At 42.8% G+C, this 26,487-nt stretch overlaps 1 protein-coding gene across 1 annotated transcript; it reads left to right on the top strand.

The window, feature by feature from the left end:
- On the top strand, positions 1–25,939 carry LOC106582741 (CTTNBP2 N-terminal-like protein). Its single transcript, XM_014166122.2, is given in 6 exon segments — positions 1–352; positions 17,175–17,282; positions 23,364–23,597; positions 23,812–23,919; positions 24,006–25,131; positions 25,134–25,939. Coding segments are annotated over 6 exon segments (1,770 nt in total). The 5' UTR covers positions 1–313; the 3' UTR covers positions 25,289–25,939.
- Positions 25,940–26,487: the final 548 nt, after the last annotated feature.

Genomic DNA, 26,487 nt, shown 5'->3' with positions numbered 1-26,487 from the left:
CGTGAACATTTCAAGTAAGCACAGTTTGTAAGAGATAAGGCAAAATAACGTAACGTATAAGAAATGAACAAATCCAGATCTTTGAAAGAGGCAAAGACTTAGGGGAAAAATTCTTAACAAAGAAATCCATCCTAACCCATGCAACAGCCTCCTTTCACAGCCTCCTGCGTCTGAGGTAGACTAATCTTATAGGTCAAAACTCTGAATTCGGACTTGCCTATAGGCTGATGGACTTGTCACATTTGAACTAATTTCTTCCGTATCGGAAACTGAAGACGCAAGCCAAGACAATCTTTAACAATTGGTAAAGTTGATGTTGGAGTTTACAAAGGCATTGAAAAGACATATGAAGGTATGTTAATTGTCGAGGATAAACTTTGATATAATTATGAATAGCCAGACACTCGAATCACACACAGCAGTCGTAATACAATTCTTTATTCTTAAATCTATGGATTATCCGCAGTAGTTTCTATACAAGAAAATCTAGAGAAGTGAAACATACATGAAACATTGTTGCTCATTAACTCAAGTAAACTTAGAGGTGTTTTGTAGGATCTTCAATGTCCAGATAGAGATTGGCTAATACTATAGAAATATATATTATTTAAGTGTTGTGCATGTTTCTCTGTTTTATTTATCCTGATTTGGTAGACATGCTTATAATGAAAGTCTGTCCTTAATTTAGTGATGTGAAACCGGACTATATCATGTGACTGACAAACGTTATAAACTGTCTATTTATTGTCTAGTGTTATATTTTCCACCTCTGTCAGAAAAATATAACCTCACACAATAGTATTTTACATTGTAACATTGTTGCAACAAATAGACAAGACTACACGAGTAGTTTAGCCACTAGTTTTGATTTATCATTGAGACGGTTAGCTAGTATTTCCTAAAGCTGTTAATGTGAGGTCAGACATTACATCAGACTTCATGGAAATTAACCAGGAGGACGTCAGTTAATTAGAATGGCTTTAGAAAAGGGATTTTTTTTTGTTTGGAATAGCACTGACATGATACTGAAATTCTAATTATTGCACACAGACATGGATGAGAACACACATTTAGGTAGCTACAGTATGCTGCTAACTTTGAAAAGGAATGTCAGTTATTACTTTGATCTGATCCAGTCTCTTGACACAAAGAGTTGTCTGTTGTGACCTGCTTAGCCCAAGGGCTGGCAGGTGGCGATATTGAGTTCATTTTACCGTCCAAACGAATTGTATGCAGCCGGTAATACACTCATATCCCTCATGGGCCGTTTGTATCTAAAACATTATCAATTCAAGCTGCAAAGGCTTCGATTTCCTCCTTAACTTTATTTAATGGTGATAAGGTGGAAAAAACGGGCAAAATACACGTAATTTCTTTATGAACACACCATTTTCCACCAACATGATAGAGTGGCTAATGCCAAGGAATGCTACTTCCTGATGTTGCGCCCCGCGTTCAGCCAGGGGTAAACAACAGACAGCTGCAACCTGATTGGCTGAACGCGATACGCAACATCTGGGATTAGTATTTAACCACTCTAGCATTGTGGTGGAAAATTGTTTCTTAAGGAAGAATGCATATTTTCCTTGTTTTTTTCCCCACCTTCTTAAAGTTAAAGTTAAAAAAAATATGGATAAGAATAAGAAGTAAAAGAAACAAGTAATATTAAAGAGCAACAGTAAAATAACAATAGCGAGACTATATACGGGGGTACCGGTACAGAGTCAATGTGCAGGGGCACCGGTTAGTTGAAGTAATATGTACATGTGGAAAGACTTATTAAAGTGACTATGCATAGATGATAACAATAGAGAGTAGCAGGCCTACCACTGTTGTGTCATTGGCAAACTTAATGATGGTGTTGGAGTCGTGTGTGGCGGATGTGTTGTTACCTACCCTTACCACCTGGGGGCAGCCGTCAGGATGTCCAGGATCCAGTTGCAGAGGCAGGTGTTTAGTCCCAGGGTCCTTAGCTTATTGATGAGCTTTGAGGGTACTATGGTGTTGAACGCTGAGCTGTAGTCAATTGAATAGCATTCTCACATAGGTGTTCCTTTTGTCCAGGTGGGAAAGGGCAGTGTGGAGTGCAATAGAGATTGCATCATCTGTGGATCTGTTGGTGTCAGTGAAGACACTTGCCAGTTGGTCAGCGCATGCTCGCAGTACACGTCCTGGTAATCCGTCTGGCCCTGCGGCCTTGTGAATGCTGACCTGTTTAAAGGTCTTACTCACATCGGCTGCGGAGAGCGTGATCACAAAGTCTTCCGGAACAGCTGATGCTCTCATGCATGTTTCAGTGCCATTTGCCCTGAAGCGAGCATAGAAGTAGTTTAGCTCGTCTGGTAGGCTTGTGTCACTAGGCAGCTTTTGGCTGTGCTTCCCTTTGTAGTCTGTAATGGTTTGCAAGCCTTGCCACATCCGACGAGCATCAGAAACGGTGTAGTACGTTTCAATCTTAGTCCTATATTGACACATTGCCTGTTTCAGGGTTCTTCAGAGGGCATAGCGGGATTTCTAATAAGCTTCCGGGTTAGAGTCCTGCTCCTTGACAGCAGCAGCTCTCGCCTTTAGCTCAGTGAGGATGTTGCCTGTAATCCATGGCTTCTGGTTGGGGTATGTACGCACGGCCACTGTGGGGACGACGTCATCGATGCACTTATTGATGAAGCCAATGACGGATGTGGTGTACTCCTCAATGCCATCGGAGGAATCCCGGAACATATTGCAGTCTGTGATAGCAAAACAGTCCTGTAGCTTAGCTTCTGCTTCTTCTGACCACTTTTTATTGATCTAGTCACTGGTGCTTCCTGCTTTAATTTTTGCTTGTAAGCAGGAATCAGGAGGATAGAATTATGGTCAGATTTGCCAAATGGAGGGCGAGGGAGACTTTGTATGCGTCTCTGTATGTGGAGTAAAGGCGGTCCAGAGTTTTTTTTTGCTCTGGTTGCACATTTAACATGCTGATAGAAATTTGGTAAAACGGATTTAAGTTTCCCTGCATTAAATCCCCGGCTGCTAGGAGAGCTGCCTCTAGGTGAGCGTTTTCTTGTTTGCTTATGGCAGAATACAGCTCATTCAAGGTCGTCTTAGTGCCAGCCTCTGACTGTGGTGGTATGTAAACAGCTCCGAAAAATACAGATGAAAACTCTAGGTACAGTTGAGGTCTGAAGTTTACATACACCTTAGCCAAATACATTTAAACTCAGTTTTTTACAATTCCTGCCATTTCATCCAAGTAAAAATTCCCTGTCTTGGTTCAGTTAGGATCACCACTTTATTTTAAGAATGTGAAATGTCAGAATAATAGTAGAGAGTGATTTATTTCAGCTTTTATTTCTTTCATCACATTCCCAGTGGGTCAGAAGTTTACATACACTCAATTATTATTTGGTAGCATTGCCTCTAAATTGTTTAACTTGGGTCAAACGTTTTGGGTAGCCTTCCACAAGCTTCCCACAATAAGTTGGGTGAATTTTGGCCCATTCCTCCTGACAGAGCTGGTGTAACTGAGTCAGGTTTGTAGGCCTCCTTGCTCGCACACGCTTTTTCAGTTCTGCCCACAAATGTTCTATGGGATTGAGGTCAGGGCTTTGTGATGGCCACTCCAATACCTTGACTTTGTTGTCCTTAAGCCATTTTGCCACAACTTTGGAAGTATGCTTGGGGTCATTGTCCGTTTGCAAAACCCATTTGCGACCAAGCTTTAACTTCCTGACTGATGTCTTGAGATGTTGCTTCAATATATTCACATGTTTTTCATTCTTCATGATACCATCTATTTTGTGAAGTGCACCTGTCCCTCCTGCAGCAAAGCACCCCCACAACATGATGCTGCCACCCCCGTGCTTCGTGGTTGGGATGGTGTTCTTTGGCTTGCAAGCCTCCCCCTTTTTCCTCCAAACATAATGATGGTCATTATGGCCAAACAGTTCTATTTTTGTTTCATCAGACCAGAGGACATTTCTCCAAAAAGTACGATCTTTGTCCCCATGTGCAATTGCAAACCGCAGTCTGGCTTTTTTATGGCGGTTTTGGAGCAGTGGCTTCTTCCTTGCTGAGTGGCCTTTCAGGTTATGTCGATGTAGGACTCGTTTTACTGTGGATATAGATACTTTTGTACCTGTTTCCTCCAGCATCTTCACAAGGTCCTTTGCTGTTGTTCTGGGATTGATTTGCACTTTTCACACCAAAGTACGTTCATCTCTAGGAGACAGAACGCGTCTCCTTCCTGAGCGGTATGATGGCTGCGTGGTCCCATGGTGTTTATACTTGCGTACCATTGTTTGTACAGATGAACGTGGTACCTTCAGGCGTTTACAATTCTTTTCTGAGGTCTGGCTGGTTTCTTTTGATTTTCCCATGATGTCAAGCAAAGAGGCACTGAGTTTGAAGGTAGGCCTTGAAATACATCCACAGGTACACCTCCAATTGACTCAAATTATGTCAGTTAGCCTATCAGAAGCTTCTAAAGCCATGACATCAATTTCTGGAATTTTCCAAGCTGTTTAAAGGCACAGTTAACTTAGTGTATGTAAACTTCTGACCCACTGGAATTGTGATACAGTGAATTATAAGTGAAATAATCTGTCTGTAAACAATTGTTGGAAAAATTACTTGTGTCATGCACAAAGTAGATGTCCTAACCAGCTAGCCAAAACTATAGTTTGTTAACAAGACATTTGTGGAGTGGTTGAAAAACGAGTTTTAATGACTAAGTGTATGTAAACTTCCGACTTCAACTGTAGATAGTGTGGTCTACAGCTTAATATGAGATAATCTACCTCAGGCGAGGAATAGCTTGATACTTCCTTAGATATCGTGCACCAGTTGTTATTTACAAAAATACATAGTCCACTTCTCCTTGTCTTACCAGACGCCACTGTTCTATCCTGCCGGTACAGCATATAATCAGCCAGATGTATATTGAAAGTGTCGTCGTTCAGCCATGATTCCGTGAAGCATAAGATATTGCAGTTTTGAATGTCCCATTGGTAGTTTAATCTTGCGCGTAGGTCATCTATTTTATTCTCCAAAGATTGTACGTTTGCTAGCAGAATTAAAGGAAGTGTGGGTTTATTCGATCTCCTACGAATTCTCAGAAGGCATCCAGCACTTTGGCCCCTTTTTCTCCACCTCCTCTTAACGCAAATCACAGATATCTGGGCCTGTTCCCGAGAAAGCAGTATATCGTTCGCGTCGGGCTCGTCAGACTTGTTAAAAGAAAAAAGGATTCTGCCAGTCCGTGGTGAGTAATTGCAGTCCTGATGTCCAGAAGTTATTTTTGGTCATAAGAGACGGTAGCGGAAAAATTATGTACAAAATAAGTTACAAAAAACGCTAAGAAATAAACAAAAAAACACAAGTGGTTGGGGACACGTAATTTCGTCTGCCTCTCTTCTCCGGCACCATCTTCCCCAGCTATCACATTTTGTTCCTTGGAAGTTGTCGAAACGTATGTTTTTGGTTTCAAATTGTTTGTAGGAAAGAAGCCATGCTTTTCCTGACCGGTAAAACTGAATGTTTTTTAAACGTTCTGAGAACAGAAGTGAACATTTTTCCGGTTCTGGGCACGTTTATTTGTAGGTTGCAGTGAGGTTCTGAGAATATTTTACTCTGGATCCTTGAAAGTTTTCCTGGGAGGTTTTATTAAGATCAGTTGTGGCCAATAGGTCGTTTTCAATAAAATGTCACAATACGTTTGATTTGACTGCTGGGGAGGCAAGGAGACCCCCAGCTCCGCTAAAACCATTGACAACTACGTGCCTTTTTCAAGGGATTGTTAAATACATTTTATAACTATTTGCTTTTAATATCATCACCGATTGGGCATAGTCAGAACTACAAATTTCTGATTTACCTGCAGCCTGATTAGTCCATGCAAAACAATTGCGCACATTCATCTCTACCATCAGAATTATACAGCAGGTAACTGCATGCTTTTCATGATCATTAAACATCAATGACCATGTAATTTCAGATACATGAAGGTACCAATCCATTTGGCATTTAGCTAGCTAAGCAAACAACAAAGTTTAGCTTGCTTCATCAGAGATTAGGCTTTTGTCAGTCAGACTACTGTCATTACCACTGTAGATGGCAAGCAAATCAAACAATATTTGGATATTGTCATCTAGTTTATCCCCTGGATGTTCGCTTGTTAACTAGCCATATTGACGTGATCTGTTATTAGCTAGCTAGCCAATTCGACGTGGTCTATCAATCAATGTAGCCTATATCATGTCTGTCAGCAGCAATTGTAATTAAACACTCTTAAAAACAATGTTGAAAAGGGGATCATGTTAGCGAGCTTCTCTAGGTAGGCCTACATTGGTTGGAGAAAAAAGTACATTAGGTCTACTTACCGTTATATGTTTAGCCAAATGTACAACGTTTCTACTGGTAGCTTGCAAAGTAAACATTATCAGCTAACAGTACCACGGCAAATGTACCCATACTTGTCAGGTATAGTTCAGTTTTATTTTATATCACGCAAATATCCAATTGATGGTGGCCAATATTGAGAGATATCGTGAGGCTACCCTACGTATCTGAAATTACATGAAAAAATGATGTTTACTGATCATGAAAAGCATGCAGTTAGTTGCTGTATAACTCTGATGATAGAGATAAATGTGAATAATTGTTTTGCATGGAATAATTAGTGGGCGTGGCCAACACACCTGAACACTTAGCAAGATTGAGAGTGTTTTGTTGATGCTGAGAACTAATATATCCGTTTTTAAATAACATTCTTAGAACCGTCTCTGAACATCACTAAAGTTTTCTTGTGTTTTGTATGTAAAGTTTTCTTAACAGAATGTATGTTTTTAAATATCATTCTTACATGCTGACTTGGCCAGCCACGCGAGTGCTCCATTATGCGCATGTTGATTTTGTCTATCCCCACCAGACGCGATCATGACACGCGGGTTAAATACCAAAATCAACTGTGAATCACTCTATCAATTTCGGGGCAGGTCGAAACACACATGAAACATTTGTGGACATTTAGCTAATTAGCTGTTGCTAGCTAGTAGTGCTGAGCAATTAACCAACATTTTGGTAATTTTTCATTTTTTAAACAACTAAATTACATACGTTGGTTGAATTATTAGAATTCCATTTCGTTTTTTTTATGTGAGGTCAATGTGCACATTTCACAGTTTCTTTAAAGATAAATCAGATCAAGCTTGAACTGTGCAATGTTGTAGGGAGTTGTAGTTTCCAACAGGCCAATAGTCCACATAATTTAGCGCATAAAATGTAGTAATTAACATGTACGGAAAAAAACATGTATGAAATGTATGCATTCACTACTGTAAGTCGCTCTGGATAAGAGCATCTGCTAAATGACTAAAATGTAAAATGTACAATGACTATAATCCATTACGCACCTTTATTTGTCTGGTCTGTATTTCTTTTATGCCTGCTATGGAAGAAACAGGAATGCGGATTGTGAGGGGAGAGCAGCGATTGTGAGAGAGCAGCTGTTGCTTCGCAAAGTATCTCTACTTGAAAATACATGATCAAAGTGATTTATAGTTGGTATTCAGCAGTCATAAAAGTATGCCTTATTTACTTTGAAGAACTACAAAATAGTGATTTTGGCAGACTGCATAGGGAGCACCTCTATAGAGATGAGATGATGACTTGGAATGAAATAATAAAGTAATCAAATAAAACAAATGTAATATACTCAACAACTGAAATATTTTGTTAAAGTAAACATTTTTGAATAAATGATGGTTAATATCTGATAAGCAGCAGTGGCGGTTCTAGCTTGTATGGCTCCCTGGGCCCCCCCTTCACACATTGCCACGACTTCCACCGAAGTCGGCTCCTCTCCTTGTTCGGGCGGCGTTCGGCGGTCAACGTCACCGGCCTTCTAGCCATCACCGCTCCATTTTTCATTGTTCCATTTGTTTTGTCTTGTTCCCTGCACACCAGGTTTACATTCTCTAATCACATTGTGTATATATATATTCCTCTGTTCCACCCATGTCCTTGTGTGGAATTGTTTTGTTACATGTTCAGTGCGACGCGCCAGGCTGGTTATTTCCCCCCTGGGTATTTGCGCATTTCTCTTTTGCATTTTGGCTGGAGGTTTGACGCTGTTGCGTCAGTTTGACAGCACTCCAAACTTCTCTCCCACATTTTCCAATGTGGAAAATCTTTCCTGAAGGGCTGAGGTTGCAGAATCAAGAACGACATTGAAAAATGTCACCTCCAGCTTCTTCAGGGCATCACTGAAAGGCTCATCAAATGAGTTGTATGAAAGTGCCGCTTTGTGGACCTCAGCATTTTTTGTTGTAGAACGGCCTCTACATTCATACCCTCGCAAATATCCTTGGTTGGCGTTTGTGCAGTCATAAAGCATGTTGCCCTATAGTTGCTGAGTCTTCTCTCTGTCTTTCTGAGAAGACTGACTGCAACATCCACATGCATACTGGGAGACTGCATCAGCTTGCTCACATGTTGGATCTGACTCAAGATGTCATACCACACCAGATGCTGAAGCGTTATGATCCCATCTCCTCTGACAAGGACTCGCCTCAATCTTTATCACAGGGTCTTTGGTTTGATCCCTCACCTCAATCAGTGCCTCTCTCACCGCTGCTGCCTGATACCTCAGTGGCTCGACACTTATCTTTACTCTAGCACCTTGTCTCAGTTCACATCTTCAAAGTGATGTCCACATGTTTTTTCAGGATGGCCCATTGCTGTGTGGAGGCTGAGAACAAGGTGTACAGTTTGTGTAAGATGCCAAAGTAGCCTATGGCATCGACAGAACTTTTAGCTGCATCAGCCACAACCAGGTTCAATGTGTGAGCCCCACATGGCACAAATAGAGCTCTTGGATTTATTTCCAGAAGTCTGACTTGGACACATTTGTTTTTGCCACTCATGTTGGCCCCATTATCATAAGACTGTCCTCTGCAGTCCTCAAAAGGAATTTTTAGCTCCTCTAATCTTTTGAGAATCAGGGATGCCAAATGTTGGCCCGTGGACTCCTCTGCCTCCAAAACCCCCCAATAAAATGTTCCTTTATGTGGAGCTCCTCCTTCAGTGACACAATTCTAATCACAACTGACAACTGTTCAGTGTGATTGACATCTGAGGTGCAATCTAGAATGTTGGACACGGTTAAGGTGCTCTTTCATGACTGGATCAAATTGTGCCATCAGTTCAACCCCTTTGAGAAAATGTTAATGTGATGGAGAGTGCAGTGTTTCTGTGTGGCCCCTTAGTGCCAGATTTCTAATTGCCAGAGACTGCACAATAGCAGTCAGACGTGTCAACACCTCTCTCCATCTTATCCTTTCAGCCTCCATAAGTGCCATCTCATGCTTAATCAATTGTTTCCCCTTTTTTATCCTCATTGTCAGTTCTTTCCATGTTTTCATGCAGTTTTGGTGTTCTGGACTGCTGTCGTGTAAAGTCAGCAAAGAACTTGCAGTCTGTCAGTCCTGAGTTTGCTAAATTAATTTTCTTCTTAGAAAAGAGTTTGCAGCAGAAGCAGAAGAGGCTGTTGTTTCTTTCAGAATACGCCAACCAACTTCTAGGGATTTGTTCACCACTCACCAAGGTCTTCCTGAAATACTGGTGGTGGCAACTTCTTCCATCACTCTCATTCCTTGGGAAACCAAAGTTAGGTGGTACCTCACTTAGTCCTCTGCAAACTTGTTGTGTCCGAATTCTGTCAGTCAGAACTGAAACTTAAAACTTTGCAAAAGGGAAATGATTTATTTTGTTTATGTTATGCAGGGATGCACACAAACACAGGTGTGTGTACCCACACACACACAGGTGCGTGTGCCCATAAACACACCTGAAGAATCCTGCTGGGGTGAAGTGGAAGCAAATGGGTCTTCATCCTCAGGCTCAGACAACATTTGTGAAGACACCAGTGTGGCTGAGGAGGTGGATGGCCCCGCATCCTGAGGCTTCGAGAATTTCTGTAGAGGCCTGTGTGGCTGAGGAGGTAGATGGCTCCGCATCCTCGGGCTCTGAGATAATTTCTGAAGAGGCCTGTGTGGCTGAGGAGGTGGATGGCTCCTCATCCTGGCCAGTACCAAAGGGTGCTCCCAAAATATTTCAGAAGTCCCCCTGAATTTGCATTGAAATACAGTATATGAGTCTGACACCCTAAATACATTTGTTGCACAATTAAATGTCATTATGCACAATTTATCAAACTTTCAGAATAGGAACCAAATGAACCATACAACCTCCTTGGCTAATTGTAGGCATAAGACACCCCAAAAGACTCAATATATCACAAAATATACAAAATATCAGCATAATATAGATGTATTTTAAGTTAGCCTACAGCATTGGAAATTCCCCTTACTGAGCTCAGGACTTAGTCAATACAATCACAGAAAACCTTTATGATGTCACCTCAATGAAAGTTAACCAAATCAATAATGTGCTAGTATAAGGGCAAGACCCAGATGCAGACACAGGAGGCAGATGGTTTGAGTCTCTGATATGTATTCGTATCCAAGGGGCAGGCAAGAGAATGGTCTTGGACAGGCACAAGATCATAACAAGGTCAGAGTCCAGGAGGTACAGAGTGGCAGGCAGGCTCGAGGTCAGGGCAAGCAGTATGGACACCTGGAGGGGTTGGAGACAAGCACGAGGACAGGTGAAACAGATCAGGGTGTGGCAGCTAGTTAGGTTCTAATCGTTTTGCTGCAGGCTACACACATTATCATGATGAAACTGTGAAATTATATCCAATGTTATGTAAGCTAGTTGGACAGAAAACGGAATATTGTCGCCCTATGTGTAATAGCATAGCAAGCAACATAGGCTAACAAACATAAGTGTTATACTAGCCTATTTCATTACATGCATAATATTATAATCATAAAGAGATGACATAGCTGCATACCTTTATCTTTTGCGCGTTTCTCCTCTCCTCTTTTTTCCTAAACTGGAAACCTGATGGTTTAGACCTTTTCTTGTCCATTTGTGTTGAATTGGCACTCGAGCGTCAATACATTACCCATCCTCCAACACTGTCAACCAAGAGTCAAGACTAAACCAATTCACCTTGGTGGTGTGCAGACTGGTTTTATATTATTCTTAACGATTTCGCACAAACCAGAAAAAAACGCAACAATATGTCTGTGAAACTATATATTCACAGTATTATGAATGAATTGTGGTTAATTTGGTAGCATTTCGTAGTGTGACTGATTTTACTAATTGCATTAGTACTGTACAAAGTTAGAGGTGCACTATTTGATAGATTCCCCCGCTCTCCCTACCTCGGGCTTCCAGTGGGGAGACCTGAGGTCAACCTACCCCCGCCACCCTACCTCGGGCTTCCAGTGGGGAGACCTGAGGTCAACCTACTCCCTCCCCATCTCGTACTTCTGAGTGGGAGACCTTCCCAGGCAGTAACCTGCCTAGCACACAAACTTGAATCAGGGCGCACACTCCGACAAGGTTAATTGACCCACAGTCCCACACGGTGACATGATATCATTGACGTGACGTGCAAATGAGCGATAGAAAACCTATCGCGCAAATGTCACCATTATGTTTTTTTTTTGCCCTGGGCGGCTGCCCATGTCGCCCATATCTAAATTCACCACTGATAAGCAGTAATGGACAGTCAATACCATCATGGGACGTTTCCCTTTAACCCTTTACACTTGTGGCTAAATTGAAATGTTTCTTAAAGAAGAAAATGAAAAGCATGATAAATCTATTCCTGGAAAATTTGGGGTAGATGCAACGTAAGACAAAACATTACAAGGGTTTGAGTGAGAGGACTAACTGGTGTCTCCAAGTGGACACACATCTCTCCAAAGTGCACACCTCTCCAAAGCTATTTTAATGCACTTTTATGACTCAAAGAAGTGTCTTCAACTATAAGGTATTTTTTTGAGCTCTCCTACCTGTGCCGTTGAGGAACTAAACTAGAGCAACACAACCCTGCATCCCTGCCATCACACAATTACTGTTGTTTACGCAATCCAAAAACGGTCAATTTTAAATCACAATCTGGGTCAGGTGGGCCTGATTTGAAAGCTTGTTCTATTGCCAACATGGCTAGCTAAGTTATAAAATATAATCTTACAGTGTTAGGCTTTCACAAGGCAATTCAGAGAAACAGATTAGAGGTCGACCGATTAATCGGAATGGCCGATTAATTGGGGCCGATTTCAAGTTTTCACAACCATCGGTAATCGGTATTTTTGGAGACCGATTTGCCGAATTTTTTATTATTATTATTTTTTATGTTTTATTTGATTTTTTTGATTTAAAAAAAACAACATTTTTACACCTTTATTTAACTAGGCAAGTCAGTTAAGAACACATTCTTATTTTCAATGACGGCCTAGGAACGGTGGGTTAACAGCCTTGTTTAGGGGCAGAACAACAGATTTTTACCTTGTCAGCTCGGGGATTCAATCTTGCAACCTTACGGTTAACTAGTCCAACGCTCTAACCACCTGCTTTACATTGCACTCCACGAGGAGCCTGCCTGTTACGCGAATGCAGTAAGAAGCCAAGGTAAGTTGCTAGCTAGCATTAAACTTATCTTATAAAAAACAATCAATCAATCATAATCACTAGTTAACTACACATGATTGATGATATTACTAGTTTATCTAGCCTGTCCTGCATTGCATATAATCGATGCGGTGCGCGTTCGCGAAAAAGGACTGTCATTGCTCCAACGTGTACCTAACCATAAACATCAATGTCTTTCTTAAAATCAATACACAAGTATATATTTTTAAACCTGCATATTTAGCTAAAAGAAATATTAACCAGGTGAAATTGTCACTTCTCTTGCGTTCATTGCACGCAGAGTCAGGGTATATGCAACAGTTTGGGCCGCCTGGCTCGTTGCGAACTAATTTGCCAGAATTTTACGTAATTATGACATAACATTGAAGGTTGTGCAATGTAACAGGAATATTTAGACTTAGGGATGCCACCCATTAGATAAAATACGGAACGGTTCCGTATTTCACTGAAAGAAAAAAAACGTTTGGTTTTCGAGATGATAGTTTCCGGATTCAACCATATTAATGACCTAAGGCTCGTATTTCTGTGTGTTTATTATATTATAATTAAGTCTATGATTTGATAGAGCAGTCTGACTGAGCGGTGGTAGGCACCAGCAGGCTCGTAAGCATTCATTCAAACAGCACTTTCGTGCGTTTTGCCAGCAGCTCTTCGCAATGCTTCAAGCATTGCGCTGTTTATGACTTCAAGCCTATCAACTCCCAAGATTAGGCTGGTGTAACCGATGTGAAATGGCTAGCTAGTTAGCGGGGTGCGCGCTAATAGCGTTTCAAACGTCACTCGCTCTGAGACTTGGAGTAGTTGTTTCCCTTGCTCTGCATGGGTAACGCTGCTTCGAGGGTGGCTGTTGTCGATGTGTTCCTGGTTCGAGTCCAGGTAGGAGCGAGGAGAGGGACGGTAGCTATACTGTTACACTGGAAATACTAAAGTGCCTATAAGAACATCCAATAGTCAAAGGTATATGAAATACAAATCGTATAGAGAAAAATAGTCCTATAATTCCTATAATAACTACAACCTAAAACTTCTTACCTGGGAATATTGAAGACTCATGTTAAAAGGAACCACCGGCTTTCATATGTTCTCATGTTCTGAGCAAGGAACTTAAACGTTAGCTTTCTTACATGGCACATATTGCACTTTTACTTTCTTCTCCAACACTTTGTTTTTGCATTATTTAAACCAAATTGAACATGTTTCATTATTTATTTGAGGCTAAATAGATTTTATTGATGTATTATATTAAGTTAAAATAAGTGTTCATTCAGTATTGTTGTAATTGTCATTATTACAAATACATTTAAAAAATCGGCCGATTAATCGGCATCGGGCTTTTTGGGCCTCCAATAATCGGTATCGGTATTGGCGCTGAAAAATCATAATCGGTCGACCTCTAAAACAGATAGTAAGTTTGGTGCGCATAGAAAGTCATGAGGGCATTCAGGTGCATGTGCCGTGGCGAATTGTCTTACAAATAAACAAACATAGGCTCATTCTGTTCAGAAAAACCCAGGGTATGACACCATGTGATCTTGTAATTGTACATCAAACATAGTGATCATAAATGTTGACACTACTGTATATGACATGAATTTATGATTTGGAAATGTGAACTGCACATTTAGACTCATGGGTGTTTGGTGTGCTTGTGTGACATCAAAGCGGTATTTATTATAATCTTCAACGTCTTATCTTTCGTAATACAAGTCATCTTATTTTACAGGATTTCACTCACTCAGACGACCAAAAATGTGCTGAAATTGTCAAATTACCAGGAGGGATGGGGGCAATTTCATGTTACGTGTGGTGCTCAGAACCCATACAGTGCTGTGAAGTGCAGAGCCAGAGCGCTTATTAGTGCCCAAATCTGTCATTTTCAAACCGTATACGGGTACAAGTGTAAAGGGCTACCGTTCTCGGAACAACTTGAGAACATGAACCACAAGGAAACCTGTAGGAATTGTTACGCTGAAGAACAAAAATTCCCACAGATGAACGTTGTTTCTTAACCTTCTCTGAACTATTTGAGAACATTCCCAATGTCAAACCAGTTGGAGAATGTTTATAGAACATTTCCAAAATTGAAATGAAATGTAGCCATGTTTGAACTTGTAGGAAACACTCTGTTAAAGTAATGAAATACCAAGAAAGTTATGTTTTTTTGTCAGGTTCCTTTAAAAAAACATTTCCAGAAAGTTGTGAGAATGTTGTATGCAAAATAACCATAGGACAACCACGCTCTCACCAAGCACAAATAAACATATGGTTCTCAGAACAATATGTGCTAGCTGGGTTCAAGTTAAGAAAACGGACAAATGCATGACAAATCTGGCCACCTGCATAAGCTTGAACACACAGAGAGTGAGAGAGACAGAGACCGAGAGATACACAGAGCGAGACGGAGAGATAGACAGAGAAAGAGACACACACAGAGAGAGAGAGAGAGAGCCTCAGGTTTAGTTAGAAGTTTGTTATGAGGCAATGTTTGTGTAACGTACCATTATAAGGGGCACATGGCTGACTAGGCTTCAAACAAACAAGGATAAAAGGATTATAGACGCAGGCATTTCTTTAGGAAGCGGAAATGAACGAGTGTGGGAATATTTTGGATTTTCCCATGCGTGCCATCTCTTTCAATAACATTACCCATGCTTTCTATTTGAATAACACATTACTAGTGAGCGAATATTCAATCATACAAGCGGCTGTGAAATTAGCGAGACTATTAAAGCAGACTGAAGGAAGTGGGAAGTTTAATTAGCATGCTAACCATGTGGTCAGCCAACAAACCAAACCATGAGGGTCTGGAGATTGAAGAAGACACATCTAAAGATCATAGATCTGCTACACACTACAGTGTGTTCTCGGATCTGGGAATGTATTAGTGGAATAACTTTAGTCGAATAATAGATTTAGACGAGAGGAAGCAAATATTTAGCTTCATAATATTATTATGTTTCTATTTCTGCTACTGTATCCTTTGCTTTTGTCCCAGAGCTCAGAAAAATGAATTTAATTGATTCATATCCCATAGTCTAGACATCCGTTCAGATGTTTTAAGTGTCTTGTTATTTGTATGACAGATGCGGGGAGAGCTTAGCCCCCATGATGCTGTACAGTAGCAGCTCTAATAAAAGCTCCCATCTCATTACGCAACGCTCAGAGCTCCTGCGGCCCCTCCTGATGACTTCATGATGTGGCAACTTCTACTGGGCGACCACAGAGCTCGTATTGGAGAAGGCCTGCAGAAAGCTTAGCGGTTGGAGCAGCGTGGCTAACAGACTGTGCTGGGTCGATGGGGAACTATCCAGAGCTTTTGAGCTCTGACGAAGGCCTTGAGGCCGATACGTAAAAGCTTAATAAAGAGCAGTGATAATAGCAAAAGCAGTGTGAGGGTTTCTTATATTTTCAATTTTTTTCCTCAGGTTTTCTATTATAGCCATGAATAATCCGATATGGGGATGCTGATTGGGGGAGGTACAAGGACATCATAATAGAGTGTAATGCTCACAGGTTTATTATGATTTTTTTCTGGTCAGGTCACCTGGTCAGGAAGTCCTCCTGGCCCTGTTGGTTCATCCAAGTTCAACAGAGCACCCTCTTGATTATTTTGTCTCATATGACAGTCTCTTTCCAACCTACTAATAATATCCCATAGAGCACACCATAAGTTTTCTAGTCTTTTAAGGATCCCATCACTTAGTGGGATGCTGTATGAACTACACTGATTCCAAAGCCTGGCCTGCATGTGTTGGCTGGTCAGAATGTGGGTTGTATGTTTGAGGTGTGGATACCACAGAGTTGTCAACAGACCCAGGGCAGCTGCACTAAGTAAAGAGTACATGGCGCCTACAAAGACACCACAGCAGATCTTAAACATTCTCTACCCTGCCTTTTAACAAAACCACCAACTCTCAAGAGGCCCAACCAAAAGTTGGAGGGAGAGAGGATCGCAAAGCACAACTTGTTGAGTCTTGATGTGAACAAAGGGGAACGAATGAGGGCAAACAGCTCATTGTCAGTTACTTAATATTTTGTCGACAACTTTGTGACAATGTGGATGCAGATTGGGACAGTTTTTTTTTTATCTGCTCACCATATGTTGGCCTGTGTGTGTGAGAGGCATTTGTCTTCACATGTATGATGTTCACAGGCTCCTCACAAAGACAAATGAACCATGCGAGTGAGTGGAAAATCCAGGGATTTTCTCTGTTTACAAAAGCTTTTAGCTTGTATTTATGATCGTCCAGGCTCAGTAGGGCCTGGTAAATGCATCTAGTGTTTTATTAGTGGAGCTATTGGATTAAAATGTTGCCTGATATCCAAGTCTTTGCCAGATTTGTACTACATTTTGTGCTGTAAAAAATGTCTTAACATCATAGGTCCACAATGAACCACAGGACTCAAGGATACTTTAAACTAAGTACAGTATTGGCCAATCATATCCAATTATCATGTATAAATACAGAAAGCAAAAAATGTATTCACATAACTTCTATGTTGGTCTATTATAACAATGAGTAAAGGACACAACTTCCTGCACAATGTATTTACAGTGAACATTAGAATAGAGAATGAACTGTGCCTCTTGTAATGATCCAGCTCCTGTCCCCTGCCCACAGGAGGCCCAGATGAACATGGAGAGCCTGAGCAAGCCAGAGCTGCTGATGCTCTTCAGTGTCCTGGAGGGAGAGCTGGAGGCTCGCGACCTGGTCATCGAGGCCCTCAGGGTAAGAGCTATCCATCGTCTTTCCCCTTGTGTAATTTCAAGCCAGGACCCGAAGGCCCCTCAATGATGCCACCATTACCTATAATATGAGGTCTGAAGCATAAAGATAAAACTATGATTTATAATTATGTCTGAGAAGTTGTTACCAGGGTTGGGGTCAATTTGGAATTTCAGGATTTCATTCAATTTAAACAATGAATTTGAATTGAATTTGTACTGGCAACACCCCACAGGAAGCCGTATTTTAATTGAAGGAAGTAGAATTGAATTCAAAGTAATTCAAACCCATTCAACTAAGACATGAAACATGAAAGTCTTATTCATTTGACAAATACTTTATCAAAAGGATATACCACTTATTAATGCAAAGAATATACATACCATTTCAAGTATTAATTTGATTACAACTCAGATTTCCTTTATCATGAAATGTTAGATCAGGGCGTGGCAGGGGGTGTTTGTTTAGGGTGTTTCAGGGTTGTTTGGGTTATGTTCTATGTTAGTTTATTTCTATATTATTTCTAGTTGGTCTATTTCTATGTCTAGTTTATTGTTTTGACCTTCAATTGGAGGCAGCTGTTCCTTGTTGCCTCTAATTGAAGGTCCTATTTAGTAGGGGTGTTTTTTTATGGGATTTGTGGGTAGTTGTTTCCTGTTTTGTGTTCGTGCACCTGACGGGACTGTTTAGTGTCGTTTGTTGGTTTTGTATACGTGTTTCTTTTGTTTTCCTTCTTTAATAAAATAAGAAGATGAGTTTACACGTTCCCGCTGCGTTTTGGTCCAATCCCTACGACACCCGTGACACGCATCCACGCATGGTGTCCTAGAGTGCTACAATCCGTAGGCCGGAAAATATTGGGCAAAAATGTTTAGGGGGTTAGTTGTTTCCCGAAAATCCTGTTACTGAATGCATATATATAATCCGTAACTCCTTGTCCATCCATCGAGATTGTATATATGTGGATATCTGTATAGAAACCGTCTGAACCAAACTTTTCTCCAAATTGGCACTGTATAATTCGCCTGTGGTAGACAGTGGTAGGCTATGCGTTATAAAATCCAGACGGATTGACAAGAAGTTACGGATTATAGATATGCATTTAGTGACAGTATTTTCAGAAACAAGTACCCCCCCCCATTTAAAATGTTTGATAAATATTTTCAGGCCTGCATTGTACCCACTTAGGACACCATGACACAAGCTAATGGGTGTGTCTTCATGTAAAACGGTTGTTTATGAGATGATGATATGTCTATGGTGGTAAATTATGCATTTATTGTAGAAATGTATTTTGAGCTATCATGTTGTAACATTACTAGCGAAGGGCGGTTCCTGGAAAGAGTAGGCCTACATGCTCAGATTGGCCTTTGCCGGTGAGATAGCAGGTTGGGCAGGTAATAGGTGTCTAGAGTGGAGCTATACCTGTGTTCAATGAGAGGCATTATACACAACGTGGCCAAAAGTATGTGGACACCCCTGGATTCGGCAATTTCAGCCACACCCGTTACTGACAGCCATGTAATCTCCATAGACAAACATTGACAGTAGAATGGCCCGTACTGAAGAGCTCAACGTGGCACCATCATAGGATGCCACCTTTCCAACAAGTCAGTTTGTCAAATTTCTGCCCTGCAAGAGCTGCCCCGGTCAACTGCAAGTGCAGTTATTGTGAAGTGGAAACATCTAGGAGCATCAACGGCTCAGCCGCGAAGTGGTAGGCCACACAAGCTCACAGAATGGGACCGCCAAGTGCTGAAGCGCGTAACGCATAAAACTCGTCTGTCCTCGGTTGCAACACTCACTACCGAGTTCCAAAGTACCTCTGGAAGCAACGTCAACATGAGAACTGTTCGTCAGGAGCTTTATGAAATGGGTTTCCATAGCCGAGCAGCCACATACAAGCCTAAGATCATGCACAATGCCAAGCATCGGTTGGGTTTGGCGGATGCCAGGAGAACGCTACCTGCCTGAATGCATAGTGCCATCTGTAAAGTTTGTTGGAGGAGGAATAATGGTCTGGGGCTGTTTTTCATGGTTCGGGCTAGGCCTCTGAGTACCAATAAAGGGAAATCTTAGCGCTACAGCATACAATGACATTCTAGACGATTCTGTGCTTCCAACTTTGTGGCAACAGTTTGGGGAAGGCCCTTTCCTGTTTCAGCATGACAATGCCCTCATGCACAAAGCGAGGTCCATACAGAAATGGTTTGTTGAGATCGGTGTGGAAGAACTTGACTGGCCTGCACAAAGCCCTTACCTCAACCCTATCAAAGACCTTTGGGATGAATTGAAATGCCAACTGCGAGCCAGGCCTAATCGCCCAACATCAGTGCCCTGCAGCAATGTTCCAATATCTAGTGGAAAGCCTTCCCAATAGAGTGGATGCTGTTATAGTAGCAAAGGGGGCGACCAACTTCATTTTAATGCGCATGATTTTGGAATGAGCAGGTGTCCACATACCTTTGACCATGTAGTGTAGTTGAATGCCTGCACAGTTTTTTTTTATTGCTGTGAATATCTTTGATTCATCCAAGTGTTTATGTCATCTTCAAGTTTGTATTTTTATTTTTTTACTGGCCAAGTCATACTGCACCTGTAAATATTGTAAATAAAATCCTCTCACTGTGGTGAACCGTCAACATCCTGTTGGACTCCTAATTCTCCACTCCACCACCTTCGGCTCATGCTTCACAGGAGTCGCGGATGTAAGATAGCCAGGTTAGTGGTCCACAAACTGGGACAGGGGTTTGAGAGCAGAGTTAGCCATTACCTAATAGTCTCTCTTATCATGATTCTAGTGGTACTGTACTGTACACACGAGACAGCTGGAGACGAGACAGACTACCCATTACTTGACCTCCCATGATTTAACCTGACTTTAATTGATGGGATGTCCTTTAGCCAACCAGGGGAAAAAGCTATACTTTAGTAGCCACAGTGTACAGCCACGGTGCTAGCCACTTATGCCAATTCATACTGTCCATGCACCTGGGATGTCAGACTGTCTGGCTGTGGGAAGATTACCCTCCTATCTGTCTGCAGTCTGAGAATTGTCTCTGCTTGATAACCCACATATTCCATTCATCCTTTTTAAGGTAGACTCAGGAAGATCACATTCATATACACAATGTGGTTTACAGACAACAACAAAAAACAGAACAGCAGCAGCATAATTAAAATCTGCCAAAAATGCTGCAGGCTCATCCTAACGTGTTATGATTTAGTTGCATGTTCGACAAGTCATGTTGAGTTTATATTGATCGCCGTGACTGCTGATTAGTACCAAGTACAACACAAAGTGACCTGAGTAATACAACAAACTGTATCCAGGTGAACAAACTGCAGAAATCAAGGTCCCCCTAGATCATTCATGTGTTGTGTCTAGACCACAATCTACACATCTCCTGGGCGCTGGCCATCTAAGGCAAGGCAATTTAATGCACCGTGCTGAGCGGGTGGAAGATTACTGTGAGCAGGGAGACTTGGAGTGAACAAATAAACAAAGGCCTTAACTGGAGCGGTCAGGATGTGTGGCTGACTGTGTGTCTTCACTGACACTAAATCCCCCTGATCTGTTAACTCATTCCTTGGTTGCCTAAGCAGTAGTCTCTTGTGGCCAGCAATGGTTCTGAGATGACCTCAAAACAGTATACACTGGCATATGGAAATCCCTTCTCGCGCTCACGTAAAAGAAAAGTGGGCCGCATTACAACAATGGATCCCATAGTTACTCAAATGGAGAAAGGCTTAGAGGACTATAACAACATTTCCTCTTTTGGGTTTCAATAGGTGTATGTTTTCATTTCTCGACCACAAAACAAAGAACCGTGTGTCAGCTAGCATATGAACTCCCCAGTATTTGGAGCGACGGATCATGTGAACAATTGCTTTTGGTCAGGGCGCTCAGAGTCTCTTACTAATTCTGAATCACCCCAGGATGTCATGAGAACTATAGAGTACGTGGTTGAACACTGTCAGTCACAGGGGGATTTCCTTTTTCCAATGTGTCTAAAGGTTTGTTATATTCCCTTTTTTTATTTTTTTATTATTTTTTTACTAATTTCTTATAATGGCATGTTTTGCTGGGAAATCAAGTTGGGTTAATATGACAGATATTCCTGTGTTCTCTTTATACAACGTTTGATGATAATGTCTGAAGCTATTCTCACTGTTAACCAGTATCCATCCATGGCTCATCTTACCTGCTTCTTCTTATGCTGTGGCATGCTGCAGAAAGTTGGAGCCCAGCGATGCCCATATTTGGCGCACACTAGTGTGGGAAAATAGGAAGTACAACATTTTAGAATTGGGACCGTTTTGTGCCTGTTATCAGTGCCACATTAGCGCAGGAATGAGTGAATAAGCTTTGGTTGACCTGGCTGTTAAACATTAACTACATCAGGAATGTGTTTAATGGCAGTCCTCCTCCTCCTCCTCACACTCCCCCCTTCTCGAAAACACCACTGGAACACGAAACAGCCTCCCTGTGTGTGTGTGTGTGTGTGTGTGTGTGTGTGTGTGTGTGTGTGTGTGTGTGTGTGTGTGTGTGTGTGTGTGTGTGTGTGTGTGTGTGTGTGTGTGTGTGTGTGTGTGTGTGTGTGTGTGTGTGTGTGTGCGTGCCTGCGTTGAGTGAGAGCTGGAAACGTACACGGCCTGGATGGATGACAACAATTGTCAGAGGAGTTGGCTGTAGCACAAACAGATCTGGGACCAGGCTATAACATAGTGAGAGAGGAGTAAGCTACAGTACATACAGATCTGGGACCAGGCTTGGTGTGGGGACCATTGTGCTAGACGGTTGTGTTGTGATGTGTGAGGCTAAGGAATGTTCCCTCTCTCTCCTGGGTCATACAGGTCAGATACAGGACCGGGGTATTGGGTAATGGCTAATGACTAGCTGTCATGCACCAGACTGTGCCCACTGTGTGTTTCAGAGAAATGTTTCAGGTCTTGCAGGACTCCTGTGCTTTCCTGCCTCTCCTTATTTTCCATCCTTTTTGATCTGCTCTCTCATATCCCAACGGACCGGATCAAATAACAGCATGATCAAGACTTCACAGCCTCTGTATCCCGATATCTTTACCGATGGATAGATATTATATATGACATTGGCATTTGTTTTGTTCCTGCCTAGCAGAGACACACCGGACTCTACTAGCTTAGCCGACTGCTCAGCCGAACGCACCGTTGGGCGCACACTGCCTGCCTTCCAGGACACCTACAACACCAGGTGTTGCAGGAATGCCAAGAAAATCATCAGGGGCCACCCGAGCCACGGTCTGTTCTCTCCGCTTCCATCACTCAGACGCGGGCAGTAAAGGAGCATCATGGCAAAAACTGACAGTCTGGCCAATAGTATCTACTCTCAGACCATCAGGCTACTGAATAGCCACCACTAGTCAGCTCAGAGGCAAGTTGCTGAAGTCACCATTGTTCCCCCTGCACTGGTAGTGTAAAGGTCTAGTCAGACCTGGCCCAGACCCCAGCAGGAGCAGCCACCCTACAAACGCTCTGACTGAAGACAGACAACATCTGTTGCTTCTTCCTCTCTCTCTCATCCTCTCTTTCTCTCTCTGCTGCTCTCTCCCTATCTCAATCTTCCTGGTAGGGATAGGAATCCCCACCCCCATAGAAAATATGGTTGATGTTTCTCTTGGCATGTTATGTTTGCCGCTGTGGCTGACTTCCTGTTTAGCAGACAGTGGAAGGAAGATTATTGCAGCAGGCCTGAAGGAAGGGAAAGGGCAGCATGCAGAAACTGAAAAAGAAACAGATTATGGCTTTTTTACGTTGCTGGGAAACCAGGTTACACTTGTGCATAGTACATGTATTGTTTATAGTACATGTAGCTGCATAGTACTAGTGACTGTCTGACGATGATGTTTGACTTTCTTATATACTTACAAAACTATAAAATATCTCAGGGACAGAGTCTGTTTATTCAGCTAGAAACTTAAGTGATTGTTAGTAAGAGCCAATTGAACAACAACAATAACCATTCTACACAATATAGCCCGTTTAGACACATATACAGTACTCTACCCCAGTGTTTCTCAACCCTCGTCTCCTCTCCTCCCTCAGGCCCAGTGCAGAGACACATATGTGGAGAAGCGCTATGGGAAGTACAACCTGAGCGACCCGTTCCTGGCTCTGCAGAGGGACAGTGAGGCGTTGGGGGGGCAGAGCCCTGGGGTCCACCAGGCTTCAGCCTGCTCTAGCCCCCTGGTTGTGCTCAAGCAGGTGGTCACCCACTGCAGGAGGATGCAGGAGAAGATGCTCGCCCAGCTAGCTGCAGCCGAGAGCAGGCACAAGAAGGTAGGGCTGGGCCTTAGATGTTGTGACTGGGCCTTAGATGCCAACCCCTCCACTTTTGATTAGATTAAAGATGAACTAAACTAGCTTGCACCCGAAGCATATCTAATCAGAAGGGGTTCTTTTCCACCCGGGAAGTTGTATTTAGTTAGCAGATTATCCTGACCTGGGATCTTATCATTTCTGTGTCTCTGTCTCCCCCCTGTGGATGTGTCAGGTCATTGCAGATCTGGAGGAGGAGAGGAGAAGGCATGCAGAGGACACCGCCGAGGGCGATGATGTCACTTGCATCCTGGAAAAGGAGAGGGAACGCCTCTTGCAACAGGTAGAGTTAACATCAATATCTGAGTGATAACTGCTATAGGATTTAGTTTTTACAATTTAACCTATTGTACTCTATTCTGCCTGTAGCTGGAGTTTGAGCGGGGCCAGGTGCGTCGTCTGGAGAAGGAACAGAAGAAGGTCCTGGAGCAGCTGGAGGAGGAGCGGGTGCAGCACAAGCAGCTCTCCTCTGCCCTGGCCAAAGAGTGCAAGTGGGCCAGCCAGCGGGCCCTGGAGGAGGACCACCGCCTGGCTGAGGCAAGCCGTAGGCTGGAGAAGGAGCAGGGGGAGATCTTGGCCCTGAAGGCTGAGCTGCAGAAGGAGAGGAGGAGGGCCCTGCAGATGGAGGCCAGGGTGGAGGAGTGGCTGGCTGAGTTCGACACGGAGAAGGAGCAGCTCCGCTCTCGGCTCAAGAGGGAGGAGGCCCAGTGCTGCCTGCTGCAGGAGCAGGTGGAGGCGCTGAGGAGAGAGCTGCAGGGAGAGAGGGGATCTGAGGAGCAGGATGAGAGGAGAGACTGTCCTGTGGACACCAGTGGAGGGTCACCACTACTACGACCACCACCACACTCCAGCCAGGCAGAGGGGGGTGAAAAGCCTAAAGTCAACGGGCACTGCCTCAGGGAGGACGCCCTTCCAGACAGACTGGGCCTGGACAACCGGAGTGAGAACAGCAGCCCTGTCCTGCTGTCCCCTGCCTTCCTGAACCAGAGCCTGTCCCCCTGCAGCACAGAGTCCTCCTCCCTCACTTCCTCCCCCTGCTCCTCTCCTCAGCTGGCCAAACGGCTGGCCCTGGCCACCAGCCCCAGCTACCAGTCCTCCTACCAGGCAGGCATCAACCAGCGTTTCCACGCTGCTCGCCACAAGTTCCAGGGCCACACTGATCCAGAGCAGCAACAGCAGGATGGAACAGGGGGTGGCAGCCTGCCCCACTCCCCTAGAGACCTGTCCCCGTCCCCTGAGTGCATCCCTGTCCCTGTCCCTGTCCCCAGCCCGGCCAAGCAGCTGGCCCGCAGCACCGTCACCCACGTCCTGTCCCGCTTCACAGTCCAGCAGGGGGCCAAACCTCCACCACCTAACAGCTCTCCCTTCGGCACTGACTACCGTAACCTGGCCCTGACCCCCTCCTCCCCTGTCATCCCCAGGGCCTCTGGTGCTGCTCTGCCTCTGGGGGTCCGCTCCCCAACAATCCCCCGAGCAGACAGGGGCAACCCGCCCCCATCCCCTCTAAGAAGCCTGGCCTGGCCCAGTCTCCAGCGCCATCCATCGCTGGTACCAGAGCCAGCCACTTTCCTGACCTGTCAGGAAGCTGTGGTCTCACCAGCAGCCAGGAGAATGTTAAAGAGCTGGACATGGTGGTTTCCTCCATTAGTTAGCCTAGCCTGCTACTGAGTGCTACTAGCGCTGTGTTCTTTAATTCCGCTCACACGTGTGTATGCTGAGGCACGCTCCAAAACACTGTCAAGTTAACTGTATTTATTGGATTTTTGACATGCATTATGCTTCATTCTTCTTGTAGCACTATATATGTATTTGTATTTATACATTTTGGGTTTGTTGATAATATAATATAAGAAGAATAAGCAGTAATACAGAGTAATGGGCCAACATGTATGTTAGTTGCTGGGTACTTTTCAAACATTTGCTAAGAAGAACATGTAATGTCATGGGACAATCAAATGTCTCTACTTATAATACAGCTTTTGAATTTAAGTTAGGAAATAAGCATATCTCTAAATCAAGATTTGGATTTAGCCTACTCTGATGTTCTGGAAATACTGAACAAAATAAGAGAGCTTATCTTAAACTGCAGAGTTTAATACTGAAACTAGGCTGCTCACAAGCACATTATTATAATGTTGTATTTCCTAAAATGGCACATGATTATAACATTCCATATCTTCAAGGCTTAATAAGTTGGCAGTATTCTGTGTATATGGAGTATTGTGTATATGCAATATTATTAATACTATTATGTATTATGTGTAGTGTAACTACTATGAAAATATATTATATTTGCTCTCATACCAATCGTCTGGTCAAACATTTAGAATGTATATTTTTACACGTCATGAGCACAATATATCTATTTTACACCCGCATATTGGTTTGTCATATACAGTTGAAGTCGGAAGCTTACATACACTTAGATTGGAGTCATTAAAACTCATTTTTCAACCACTCCACAAATTTCTTGTTAACAAACTGTAGTTTTGGCAAGTCGGTTAGGACATCTACTTTGTGCATGACACAAGTCATTTTTCCAACAATTGTTTACAGACAGATTATTTCATTTATAATTCACTGTATCACAATTCCAGTGGGTCAGAAGTTTACATACACTAAGTTGACTGTGCCTTTAAACAGCTTGGAAAATTCCAGAAAATGATGTCATGGCTTTAGAAGCTTCTGATAGGCTAATTGACATAATTTGAGTCAATTGGAGGTGTACCTGTGGATGTATTTCAAGGCCTACCTTCAAACTCAGTGCCTCTTTGCTTGACATCATGGGAAAATCAAAAGAAATCAGCCAAGACCTCATAAAAAATGTGTAGCCCTCCACAAGTCTGGTTCA

Source organism: Salmo salar, chromosome ssa22 (assembly GCF_905237065.1).
Source record: "Salmo salar chromosome ssa22, Ssal_v3.1, whole genome shotgun sequence".
Classification (NCBI taxonomy): Eukaryota; Metazoa; Chordata; class Actinopteri; order Salmoniformes; family Salmonidae; genus Salmo; species Salmo salar.
Note: the sequence above shows the minus strand (reverse complement) of the source record. Positions and strands in the feature narration are given on the sequence as shown.